This window comes from Solanum stenotomum, chromosome 3, assembly GCF_019186545.1.
Source record: "Solanum stenotomum isolate F172 chromosome 3, ASM1918654v1, whole genome shotgun sequence".
In the NCBI taxonomy this organism is placed as follows: Eukaryota; Viridiplantae; Streptophyta; class Magnoliopsida; order Solanales; family Solanaceae; genus Solanum; species Solanum stenotomum.
In genome coordinates, this window is record NC_064284.1 from 19,461,170 (window position 1) to 19,474,634 (window position 13,465).

General features: G+C 31.4%; 2 protein-coding genes across 2 annotated transcripts in view; both read left to right on the forward strand.

The window, feature by feature from the left end:
- The first annotated feature begins 1,687 nt into the window (after window positions 1-1,687).
- LOC125858044 (pectin acetylesterase 9) lies at window positions 1,688-9,778 on the forward strand. Its single transcript, XM_049537717.1, has 12 exons — window positions 1,688-2,108; window positions 2,203-2,285; window positions 4,428-4,557; window positions 5,910-5,989; window positions 7,230-7,316; window positions 7,773-7,897; window positions 7,980-8,040; window positions 8,114-8,170; window positions 8,261-8,338; window positions 8,433-8,538; window positions 8,830-8,978; window positions 9,331-9,778. Exons 1-12 carry the CDS (start codon window positions 1,973-1,975, stop codon window positions 9,430-9,432), a joined length of 1,194 nt encoding a protein of 397 aa, XP_049393674.1. The 5' UTR covers window positions 1,688-1,972; the 3' UTR covers window positions 9,433-9,778.
- Window positions 9,779-12,748: 2,970 nt separating this feature from the next.
- Window positions 12,749-13,465, forward strand: part of LOC125858032 (tripeptidyl-peptidase 2) — a 29,659-nt gene continuing 28,942 nt past the window's right edge. Inside the window, exons 1-2 of the mRNA XM_049537705.1 lie at window positions 12,749-13,206; window positions 13,333-13,411. Of these exons, the coding sequence (XP_049393662.1) occupies window positions 12,915-13,206; window positions 13,333-13,411 (371 nt within the window). The 5' untranslated portion in view covers window positions 12,749-12,914. The remainder of the gene's footprint in view (window positions 13,207-13,332; window positions 13,412-13,465) is intronic.

Consider the following 13,465-nt stretch of genomic DNA (forward strand, 5'->3'; position numbering starts at 1 on the left):
TATTAAGCATGGACTAGGAAAAAAAAGTTAGAAAAGAGAGTAAATTTAGCTCCAAAAAAAACTCAATGATAAGATATAGCTTGTTCCTTACTTAACAATAACCAAAAGTTAGTCCTGCCCACACTTATAATCTCATTATCACCTGTCAATTGCAATTGAAGCCAACCCCACTACCTCAAGCTGTTTTTTTTCTATCTAGTGTTCGGAGTTTATATTATAGCTCTGACTAAATTTGAATCGCACACTACAAGGCTCATTCGGGGGTAGCACTCCAAATAAGATTTTTTCCATGTCAGGGCTCGAATTCAAAATTTCTGATTAAAGATAAAACAGTCCGCCATTACGCCACAATTCAGGTTGGTTACCTCAAGCTGTTAACTCACTATTTCCTCATTGGCTGATTGGCGAGGGCTTGTTATCATCTTCTAAATGTCACTTCTTTATGATTAATTTCGTGATTTGATAACATATTTTATCTTTAATATTTAGTGTTTTGAGATAAATACAAATTTAGTCAAATAAAGGCATCAAACATTAATAATGATTTAATGAAATGTTTGATTGCCTTTCTGATATTTTGCCCATACTGTAGCACTAATAAATGTAATATTTGATTGTGATTTGCATAAAATATATTTTATATAAATTATGTAGAAATTAATATAATAATCTAATATAAACTATAAAGTAGCATAAAACACACGCTATTAGTCTCTTAATTTGTCATCATATTATATTCAAACACTCGAATCAATATTTATTTGAATTGAGCATATGAATATATGACAGAACAATATTTTTATTAATCACTTTCAGCTCAAATTTTGAAAAAATTATAGTTGTGTTCTCAAGTGTTTTATTTGGTGAGTAAGTTAACTATTTAAAATATTTTATTTTCTTTAATCACACACTGACCTTAATAAATCATTAACTCTTAAATCTAAGCAAATAGTGTCTAAAAGAAACACTTTATCACATGTTAAATTAAAGCATATTGTAGTTCGACGAATATCTAAATAAAAATATTGATAACTTTAAAGGGTTAACGATATGTTCTGCCCTTAAAAATAACTAAAGTATTACTCCCTTTGTTCATATTAGTTGATCACTTTCTTTTTACATGCATATTAAAAAATCATAAATAAGAAGATAATTTTATTAATTCACCCTTTAAAAAACTTCTTGAAAATTTTACAAACAAATGTGAGCACCTTAAAAAAAAATTCATTACAAGGGTGATAAAGGAAAAATTTAATTAATGCTTTCTTGATTTTGTAGGTAATTAACTAACATTAGACAACTCTTTTTTCGTAAGATGATAAACTAATATGAGACGGAGAGTATATATTACTATCCTCGTTCATTTTTATTTGTCCACTTTAAACTTTGCACCTCTATTAAAAAATAATGATTAATATGAGTATTTTATCATAATGTCCATATTAATTTATTATAAATGATTTGAGGATTTAATAATTAATGTTGATGATGAAATAGGAAAAAATCTTTGTGTATGTTAAAAAATAATAAATAAAAATAAAAATCTATTACTACTAAAATAGTGGTCAAGTAAAATTAAATGAAGTAAACAATTACGTAGTTTTTTTTTTTCTTTTCATAAAAGTAACCAAAGAAATTATCTTAATTTCTTTTGTAACTTTGTGTATTCCATTCCACACCAAATGACCCTTGAAACCATAAATAAGACATTCCCATTTTCGTTCCCTCCCTCGGGAATCCCCCTTCATAAATCACACATTTTGTACTTGTTGAACCTTCAAATCCTCACTGCTCTCCCTAATTTGTTGCTATTTTTCTCGTTTTCACTTGTTTACTCGCTATTTCATTCTTCACTCCAACAACGAGAATCCAATTCCTCCATTCATCTTAAACAGACAATTTTCAGATTGAATACCCAAAAATAGTTTCTCCGTGAATTACTTTCACATTTCCGTCTCAGAGAAGAGTAAAAATGAATGTGAATTCAATTGTTGTGTTGAAATTGGTTCTGTTTATTTACTGGCCATGGCTGGTTAACTCGGAAGGAGAACAGAATCGCCTACTGGTCAACATGACTCTGGTTCAAAACGCTTCTGCTTTAGGAGCATGTATGTAAACGCTTCTGATTTAAATAGTTTCTCTACCAAAAGGAAATTGAAGCAGTTAATGGGATGGTTAATTATTGGCTTATTGATTTTGCAGATTGCTTGGATGGAAGTTTGCCGGCGTATCACCTGCACCGTGGATTTGGAGCTGGAGCAGACAACTGGCTTTTGCAATTTGAGGCAAGTAATTCCTTCTGGTGTTTTTTGTTGGGGAAGGGAAAGGACATAGTTGGTAAATGAGTAGTTACACACTTCTTTGCTTTGCTTGCTTTTCTCACTACTTGTCTGTCAATCAACGTGCTTGCAGCCTTTCGTTACACTGATAAAATTACTTCTCTCTCATCCCCCAAATATTGCTAATATTTCACTGTTAAAAAGGTTATGTTGCAGTGATAATATTTTTTTTTTTAATTAGAAGTCTCAATTTGAATCATATGAAACAATTTTTGATAGGAACTCGAATGAGCTCTAGTCAACACAATTTTAAATTAGTCAGTTTCAATACAGATATATCAAACACCGTATAAAAAATGGAGTAATAAATAAATAATATAAATGTGAGTTATAAATTCATTACTAATATGTGATGTCACAGTCCTAATATTTGGAAATCATAAAGTAAAATTCAACAAATACTCAACTTATCGGTGAGAAATAAAAAGTACAGGGTCTCTCTAGTCTTTACTTTATTTCTTGTTGACAAAAAACAGATCATGGGTGTTTCGGTTTAAACACGTTTTGACGCTAGTTTTTCTTGGAAGTTAGAAAACGACCTTAATGCTGGTTTTAGCTATGCTTTCTGTTTTCTTGGGAAACTGAAGTCCATCTTATTTTATTTTCATTCTGCTGATCTCACTTCACGTTTCTAAATCTTCTTTTTTTAATTTGTTTCCCTTTTTAACAATTTTAAATTTGAACTTTTCATATAAAATATTTAAAATTACATGATTAAAAAACGTACATTTATGATGTACTAATGTAACATGTTATTCTGCCTTTTTTTTCCCTCCTTTGTTTTCACATGCATAAATTAATTTACTATGTAATAAAATAAAATTGGCAGAGGGTACAAAGTTTGCAATCAACCTTCAAATATAATATAAAAATTCAGATAGTCAACCAACTGAATTACTAAAATTTTTGTACAAGTGGTATCCACTATTTCTTCTTTTTAAGATTTGCATTTTTTTTTTTGGTCCAATTCAAAATATGGAAAAAATGTAGGAGAGGGAGGATTCTACAACTCTTATGAATCATCAAACCTGAAAAGAACAAAAGGATATGGTGTGCCCAAAAGTAAACACATTTGTCCATTTATCAAAAAAGGGACCCTATTATCTCTTTCAATTTTTCCAATTTCACTTTCTCATAATTGTTATGGAGTAGTGACATGGATTAGAATAGCAAATAGCAATGCTAAGCTTATCCTGTCAATTAGTTTACGAAAGGGCGGCTTAAATACACTTTACTCCAATCCAGTTTGGCGCATGATGCCCATTCTTTCACTGTACATGACAACTTGAGTATGGACCACAAAAGAAAGTCAATTTTGTCATATTACCTAGTACTCCCTCCGATTTCAAATGGTTGCCAGTTTAATTTGACACAATGTTTATAAGATTAAAACGTATTTTTAAATTTGTGATTTCAAATTAAAAATATGTAAAATATATCAAAATAACATTTAATTTTATATTTAAATTTGACAATTGAAAATTTAAAATAAAAGAAGTATAAAAAAAGTCATTCTTTATGAATATATATTTTAGAAAAGGAAGTACAAACAAATTGAAACTTAGAAGGATTGTTTTTTTATTTTTATTCTTTTATTATTGTAGTGTTATATATATAACTTATAAGTAGTAGACTAGGACTTTTACTAGGACCACGACCTTTCCCATGGACTGTGTTGAAATAGACACGTCTATCACCGTTGCCAGTATCCCACTCTCGTCCTTCCCAACTTTTTTATTTTTATTTTTTAGAAACAAATTTCTAGCTATTATTTTACCGCTCAAACTCTCAGAATAGACAACAATATTATTCCCTCGTTTTAATTCTTTTTTCTTGATTTGATTTGATACAAAATTTAAGAAAGTAATTTTTATTTGAATTAAAACAAGAAAGTTGATATAGGCTGGTTTTAAAGTCTCATGCAAATTTAGGAAGTATCGAATTTAGAACTTATTATGATACTATAATTGGTATTTGTGTGTTTGTTTTGAGGCAAATTCAAAGTTGCATTATCTTGCGCTAATTTAGTCCAACAAGTATAGTGGGCGGACAAAGTTTTAATTAATTTCTTATTGAATTCATTAACAGGGTGGTGGGTGGTGCAATGATATCAAATCATGCTTGGATAGATCCAAATCAAATCATGGATCAACTCGTTATATGAACAAATGGGAAGTATTCTCTGGCATTCTCAGCAACAATGCCTCTTTTAATCCTGGTAATTCACTAACCTATTATTAACTCGGTCCCCACAAAAAATTAATCAGTTAATATCTCATATGGTCACTATACTCATAAAGAATCAAACACGAAAAGCGTTTATATTTCATATGAGGTATCTTTAGCTTTATATAAAAGTAAAAAAAAAAAAAAAGGAAAGAGAACAAAATTTACCAGAAGCATGTGAAATGGCAATGTGGTAAGTAAAGGAGTACATGTACAATGCTGTCAATGTAGTATGCTTGTGTGACAAAGTCCATGTTCCCTCACGTTTGATGTTGTCTCTTTCCACGTGATCAATATTTTGAAGTTTAAAGTTATGGACTGTAATTACCCTATACTCCATTTGAATTTGATTACTGAAGAGTACTCATCTTTTTTATAGAAAAAATGGCGGGGAACAGATGTCAATTATGTATATGCTAAAACATGAAAAAGTATAGGCTAGTGGATGCACCGACAGCCAGTTGGAATTTGGAGGATAGTAACAACTAACAACAAAGCCTATGGGCTAGTTTTTCTAATTAATAATACTATGATTTATGAATTTTTTAATATTAATATTGATGTTCAGATTAACTTGGTCATATTTGATATTTATGTATTTATATCGGTGAGGTTGAATCTAATTTTTTTATTATATTTGAGATTCAAACAAAATTATCTTCGTTCATATTTTTTTCATATATCTTTTAAATATTTTAAATTCAATATTTTTTACATTTTATTTCAAAAAGTTTGAATGATATGTCAAATATGTTAGGACAATATATTTTCCAAAAATAAATCTGAGTGGAAATTGTGATTTCTGATGCAACATGATTTGTACAGTTTTGGGCCTTTACCGTGCATTTCCATCGAAAGCCTAGTGAAAATGGTCCTCCATTGGCCATTTGAGAGTCCCGTACTATTTTTTCGGCTTTTCTTCTTCGGTGCTATGACCGAGTTTGAGCTAACTAGACTGTTTCCGACCTTGAACGATGGAAATTGAGTATGGAACCTCTCAATCTACACTTGTACCTATACTACTTCGTTACAAAAATTATTAATACAGAAGAAGAATGATAAAGAATAGTACTAGAGACAAACCCGTAATTGAAAAGAAGTTACATGCAGTTTCATTTTGTACTCAGTGTGATTGAATGAATTTGATGGAACTATTTTGTTTTACAGTTATAATCCTTTTTGAATCTCGAGGATGATATTTTTAAATTTTCCTTTTCCCTTGCAATGAAGATCAAGAGTAACAAGGATTTTAAAAAATCTTCAATTTTTTAAGTCATGTGAAGAACTTTTAGATTGGAATCTGCAAATGACTAATGGAGAAATCCAATCCGACAATAAATGCAGATTTCTACAACTGGAATCGGGTGAAGATCAGATATTGTGATGGAGCCTCATTTTCTGGTGATGCTAAGTTCTATAATGGGGTAAAGTAAAACTCTCTGCAACTTGCACGCACATCAGTTTCTTGCACTAATTTTTTTCTTTAAACATTGTGATTTTTTTTGCTTTTGAGTGCTATATTCGTGTCCACTAGACCCTGTTAGCAAATTTAGTTTTTCCAATCATCATCAATGTTTGGTTATTTAACAACAAAGTACTAGTGTAATCCTACAAGTAGGATTTGGGGAGTGCAGAACGGGCTATTCTCACTCCCACCTTTGTGGAGTAGAGAAGTTTCCGATAGACAAAATCATTGTTTGGTTATTATGTGAAAAATATCAATTTCATGTTCTAGTAGCTTGCCATTATTTCCACGATTAATCTATTAGTATTTGAGAGTTACCTATCCAAAGTTTAATCAGTAACAATTCAACTTAATCAAGTGCTTTTTTTTTCCTCTTGCCAAATGAGCAAACTTTTATGCTTTACTTCTGTTTTATTCTTGTTTTTGTCAGCCAAACTATGGGTATATATAAACCTCTTTTAGTGCTGAGACTTTGTTTGTAATTACTTGAGCTAGGTATGGTTTGGTTCTATGAGCTTTTTAACTTTTTTAATCTTTCTTTGTATCTTTAAGAAAGGATAGACACGGAATTGAGGTAATGAGATATTGTTTTAAATGAATATCAGTGGCAAACTATTCACGTGTTTCAGCAAATGAACTGCAAGCCTAGGATTCACTTCAGTTAGTGATGCAAAGAGGGCATTGTTTACAAGTTCCCACGTATCTCTCTGGACTCATACTTCAAAACATTTTTGTGGAACGTTATGGAAAGTCAACAGATAAAAATAGAAAAGATTCATAATTTGCAGAGTTACATTCATTTGCTTTAGAATGTAATTGACATTACTTCGGAACTTTAGAGCTCGAAAAGCATGATCTGACTTGGATCAAGGCTGATACGAAATATACTTTTCTTTTTGTTTGTTATCTTAAAGCGTTTTCTTCCTACCAATTATTATGACCTTACGTACCTTGGATTCTATCATATGATTGCCATTTGCGTTACTCTGAATTTTCTTCATTTTTCTTGCTTCAAGTTAAATATAATTATGAAATTTCTGATATATTTTCTGATGGCATACATATTATACGTCTCAAGCCAATTTCTTTGCCTTTGGACTAGTTAAAAGAATCACGGGCTTGATAAAGGTGTATTCTATCTGAATTGTACCCTGTTCTTACTTTTAAACTGAGTCTTTTTCTTGCTTAAAATGAAACAGACATCAATGCTTTATTTCAGAGGGCAAAGAATTTGGCAAGCTATTATTCTTGATCTTCTCCCAAAAGGTCTGGGGCACGCAAAGAAGGTAATGCCATTAGACATACTCTTTTTCTACTTTAACAACATCTGATGATAACCGTCAAGGCTTAGGACTACTTGTGGTAGCAAAGCAATGAGATAAAACAGCAATTGCTTCCATCACCACACATCCCCACTCCCCGTCCCACCCAACACACAAATATTAGTCTCCTGTGAGGACATAGAGAGGGTAATTAAGTGATCTTGCCTTTCTGGATTGAATTGTCATTTTTTTTGTAAAAGTAAACAAATAGCCAACTGTGCATTGTTGTACACATCTGTTTGGGACCTTTCAGTATGTTTATATTCATAATCTGTATTGTTGATTACGTCAATTTTTTCCTTGAAAAAGATACATGTAATACAAACATTTAACTTCATTGTCTTACTCCCTTACACTCCTTACTACAAAGATATTTTGTGCTTCAAACTATACTTAATGGTCTTAGAGCATTTCTTCTAGGCTATGCTTTCTGGCTGCTCTGCTGGTGGTCTGGCAACCTTTTTACACTGTGACAACTTCACCAGTTATCTACCAAAGAATGCTAGTGTGAAGTGCTTGAGTGATGCTGGGTTTTTTTTAGACGAGTATGTTTCTGCCAATTGAATAGTCAAATGTGATTTCCTCTCTGCATTAAACTTAATGACATGTTTGCATTTGTTTTCTCAGGAGAGATATAGCTCTGAATCACACAATGAGATCTTTCTATGAAGATCTTATTACCCTACAGGTATGATTTCATCATGGCTATCAGGAATGTCTATTTTGAGCTATCTTATTTTGACAAACGTGGTTTTCTGAAGGGGGTAGAACCAAATCTCAATCAAAATTGCATTTCTACTCTCTACTACCCACACCTGGTACGATCTGGGCCACTCTACTGTTGTTTAATTCATAATCTAGTGATGAAACTAAGCTCTTCTCTAAGAATTCTTGAGATGTTCTTGCAGTGCTTCTTCCCACAGTACGCATTACCATACATCGAAACGCCATTCTTCATCTTAAATTCAGCATATGACGTGTACCAAGTATGTTCATTATGTAATTTGATATAAATTAGGCATTTTTTAGAATAATGTTTGTTATGCACGGTCCCAATAATGTGACCTTATGCTTCTGCAGTTCCATCACATATTGGTGCCGCCTTCTTCCGATCCTCGACGGCATTGGGATCATTGCAAGTTGAATGTTACTGCATGCGATGCAAGTCAACTAAATATATTGCAAGGTTGACAATGCTTATTATATTACTCTTTGAAACATTTACATAGGTCCTTAGGCAGACAGATTTAAGGCTTGGGGAAAACTTGCAAGGGTCTGATAGAAAGAAATGTCAATTGAACTCATGAAGTATTCAAATATTCAGTAATTAGATTATAGTAATCTTAAATAACATTCTATGTTATGCTACTCTTATCATGGTACATTTGCTAGTTTATCTTTATATTTACTGTTCTATAGAGTTTGTAATTTCTATTAATATTGATGGCACTAACTTGGGTTACCTGACTTATTTCAGGGTTCAGGAATGATATGCTTGCAGCGTTGAGAGATTTCTATCAAAATTCAACAAGAGATGGGATGTACATAAACTCTTGCTTCACTCATTGTCAGAGTGAGACACAAGAAACTTGGTTTGCAGTTGGCTCTCCTCGAATACACAACAAGGTTGGTGAAATACATTTTTCTGATCTTCTGCTGCGACATATTATTCACTGTTAATGCAAACATGAACATCTTAATAGTGTGTGAAGTGATCTCGTTCCTTTTAGTTTCTTTAGCAATGTTATGTGTTCATTACTATGCAAGAGTTCATCAAATCATATTGTTTCTCAGAATATTGTAATCTAAATGTAAGTAGTAAATGATTCCCTGCATTAAGAACTTTTGTTGTTTTGCTTGAAGTCTACAAGTTACGTACAAGTCATTATGCAATCTGATGCAACTAACAGATCTATCAAGTACAAAGGAGATTTCTTTTTGATTTGTGGCTACTGATTCTGAAACTTCTTGTCCCCAGACAATTGCAGAGACAGTCGGCGATTGGTACTTCAGTAGAAACATCAGCAAGGAGATTGATTGTGCATATCCCTGTGATACTACTTGCCACCACATGATCTGACGCAGAGATCCAATGTTGTTAGTCATACATGCTGATTTTCAAAGGGTAATTGGAACCCAGAAACTCAGTTATAAAAAGCCATAGACAACATTGGTTACATAGTGCAAATTGATTCATTTAGAACGGGGTGCAGGGAAGGAATAGGAGTTCTTATAAGATCTTGTAAAAATATATATTGCAGAGTAAGAAACAACATTCTTTTATTTAGAGAGGTTCACAGAGAGCAAATGTATACATCGTCGTCTAGAATAGTATATGGTATAGATCCATGAGTCCTTCAACTTTCAATTTCATATGATGTGCAGAATGTCGTACAGCTGAATCTGAAAATTTCATGTTCAAATATCAGGCCAGGAAAATATATTCATCATTGTTCTGTTATTCCCCGAGTTAATATCTTAAAAGGTCACTGAAATATGAGAAATTATCTAGCAAAGTCATTAAACTTTATTTTGTATCAATAAAATCACCTAACTTAAAGTTTCTATTTTCAAAAATCACTCAACTATTTTATTATTAAAATAAATTTAACATGACAAAATAAAATATTTTTCATGCCATGTAATCATGAATCTCACAAATAAATAAAACTTATAGAATTTATTTATTATTATACCAACCCACCCTAAACCCATATACCCGATTCATGCTCTAATTTTCATTATGTCCTCTAGCAAATTGTATAGCTGGAAAATTGAAGTAGTTAGCAAGTTACAATTGTTAGTTCTGATTAGAGAAATTATATCATCACATAAAAAAAAAAAAAGAAGAGAAATCAACTTCTTTATCTTTTTATGGTCAAATTACTCCCTTCATTATAGAAATTAACTTCTTAAAAAATGTTCTCTAACTTCATTAAAATCATGTCCAATCTTTTACATATCAATAATATGAAAAATTAATATTATTACAATTGAAGATACTTATCTGTGTAATTTTGCAACAAGTAATTCTATAGTAGCAAATAAAAATGTAAAATTAATCAGCTTCTTAATATTAAACAGTGTCCCTTGATAAAGAAATTACTCTCAGTGTCCGTTTTGATTGGCTTAAAAAAAGTAGTTTTTAAGTCAGAAATAAAAAGTCAAACTAAAATGACTTTTAAGTTAAAAAATAAAAAGTAGGGGAGACCTACTCTTGATTTCTGACTTATTTTAAATCATTTTTGATTTATTTTAAGTCATTTTTTTACCTTGTCAAACACTTCGTAACTTATTTTAAGTCATTTTGACTATTTGTCAAACACTTTCAGAAGTAAAAAACTGACTCAAAAGTAGGTTTGACCAACTTTTCAGCCAATTCAAACGGACTCTTAAAAGTTACTCCTACTCTCCTAGTACTCTCTAGGGGTGTGTATCGGTCGGTTCGGTTCGGTTATAAGTATTATCGGTTCGGTTTATCGGTTTTCGGTTTTTAAATATGCTAAACCGATAACCAAACCAATAAGATATTTGTTATCGGTTTTCGGTTTATCGATTTTAGGTCTTTAACGGTTCGATTTTCGGTTTAACCAATAAGAAAATGCTTTCAAAAACAAACATATGACTTATCCAATAATTTGACGCGATACGCATACATCGAAATAATCATTCCAAACGGGACAACAAGGACCAACTTGTTGTATTTTGGTCATCACAACAAAGACTTGGTTAATTTTCGATCACCATAATATATATAAAACGAGGTCCCCTTTATGCAATAAAGAGAATCAAATAAAACCAAATCATAGACAAAAGTCAAAACAGTAGCAAATGAGGCCATGCTTATGGTAACTAAATGAAGTTCTTACGTTATTTTTCTAAAAAAAAAAACACAATCTGAATTCTTGACGTTAATCAAATTGCAGATATTTACAATCGTGCAAAAGCTAATATTAGTCAATTATAAACTAACTAAAGTAAATAAGTAATACTAAAAAGTAAAACTTAAAGGTTAAATAACTAAAAGTAGAGAGGAGAGTTAATTGTTAAGTAGTGCTAATTATTGCGTAGGGTTTTTATATTTTTAGTCTAATATACTACTAATTATATTAATATTTTTTGTTTAATATATTATATATATGTATAACTAAAAATTAAAATAGTAAATTATTATATTCTTAATGGGTTATCGGTTAACCCAATAACCCAATATTAAAAACCAATAACGAACCGATAACCCAATAATTTCTTTTTGTAAAACCATTAAATAACTGTTAACCCAATAACCCAATAACACTTTTTTTGGTTCGATTTATCGATCGGTTCGGTTTTTGCACACCCCTGACTCTCTCCATTTCAGCAAATCAAAAATAATTTTTAAAAAATACTATGTGCCATTATCATTAAATAATTACATAAATTATTAGTCGTCAAATTAAAATTTCCATACATAATTCGTAAAATAAATTTGTGTCGAGGAGGTTGAAATCTGTTAAGGCATCAACATCCAAGAATTCAAAAATGTCGCTGATAAGATCAAACAGGTAAGAAAAAAAATTTGAAGCCAATTTATGGGTGGTCTAGTATAATAATAAATAGATTCTATAATGTTATTTATTTTTGGGGTTTATTATTACATGGCATAAAAAATAATATATTTTGTCATGTCAAATCTATTTTAATGATAAATGTAGTTGAGTGATTTTTGAAGATAAAAACTTTAAGTTGGGTGATTTTATTGATACAAACTAAAGTTCAATGACTTTACTAGATAATTTCTTATAGTTTAATGATCTTTTAAAATATTAACTCGTTATTCCCCTGAATAATTTTCTGTTCTCTCTTTTGGTATTGATGCGGTTGTCGTCAAATCAGAAATTAAAACTTCAATATTGTTCCAAGTGAAATAATTACCCTGGGGTGTTGAAGATATCAATTGTAGACATGTTTGGATATTTCATCGACCTATAATAAAAACAAAGAAAGAGTTCACAAACCACATATGAAGCAAGCTCCTTTGAGATTATAATTCTTTTAAGTTACTAGACCAAAACTATTGGGTTAATTGGCTTCGACCCTATTTAAACACTATTCATGCAACAAATATATTTGATATTGGAAATGAATTTTCTCACGATATTGCTAAAATCCTCATTTTTTTTTATTCAAAACGTGTCTAGCTTAATATGAATTATAAAACATGATCTTATGGAAAAAAGAAAAGTATCTTTGCTTCACGTTTTATTCAACATGGACGTAACAATTATTTCGTCAGGAATCTTTTTTCTATTTATAGAATAAATTCATATTTTAATTTAGTTTGATTATTTTTCAAATGAGATATTTTATAGCTACTTCATGGAGCAGCAAATTCCCAAATGGGCAATTTTCATGTAAGGATGGATAAGGTAATTTAACATAGAGGGAAACAAACCCATCTAAAACCCAGCAGCACAAGTCCCCAAATTTCCGGCAGGTGGCAACCTCTCCTTCCACCGCCACTGCCGGAATCCGCCATTTTACTAAAACACCCTTAGACAAACTTACGAAAACACCCCTGCGATGCAAAATCCAATATTTAAATCACTTCCACAACTCTCAACGCCTCAATCAGTTTCGCACTCATTGTTTTCTCCATCTCTTACCATTATTGTGCCCAAAAAGAGAATAGCTAGGGCAATGCCTTGTACTTCGCTAGTTGAATCCAGCGACGGCAACGGAGCTGTGCGTAGTTTCAAACTGAAAGAGTCAACTTTCCTTGCTGCTCAAATGCCGAAGAAAGAGATTGCCGCTGATCGATTCATCGAAGCTCATCCTGAATACGACGGTCGCGGTGTCATCATTGCTATTTTCGGTAATTTTCTCTATTTCAATTCGTTTTCACTTGTCGATGAATATTAGTAGAAGATGAATCAACAATTGTTTTGTGAGTTCATATTTGTGTGTATACTGTTGTTGCTTATGAGATTAAGTGTCTCAGATTCTGGAGTTGATCCCGCTGCGGCTGGATTACGAGTTACTTCTGATGGAAAGCCGAAGGTCATTGATGTTATAGATTGGTGAGGCTTGAGAATCTGAAGTTTACTTTTATTTTCAGTGGATATGATATTAAT

What these genes read in the sequence shown, in the direction of transcription:
- LOC125858044 (XM_049537717.1), top strand. Translation starts at nt 1,973, where the DNA reads ATGAATGTGAATTCAATTGTTGTGTTGAAATTGGTTCTGTTTATTTAC. An exon ending in GTCTGGGGCACGCAAAGAAG is followed by an intron (nt 7,317 to 7,772) that starts GTAATGCCATTA and finishes CATTTCTTCTAG; the next exon opens with GCTATGCTTTCTGGCTGCTC. An exon ending in CTCCTCGAATACACAACAAG is followed by an intron (nt 8,979 to 9,330) that starts GTTGGTGAAATA and finishes TCTTGTCCCCAG; the next exon opens with ACAATTGCAGAGACAGTCGG.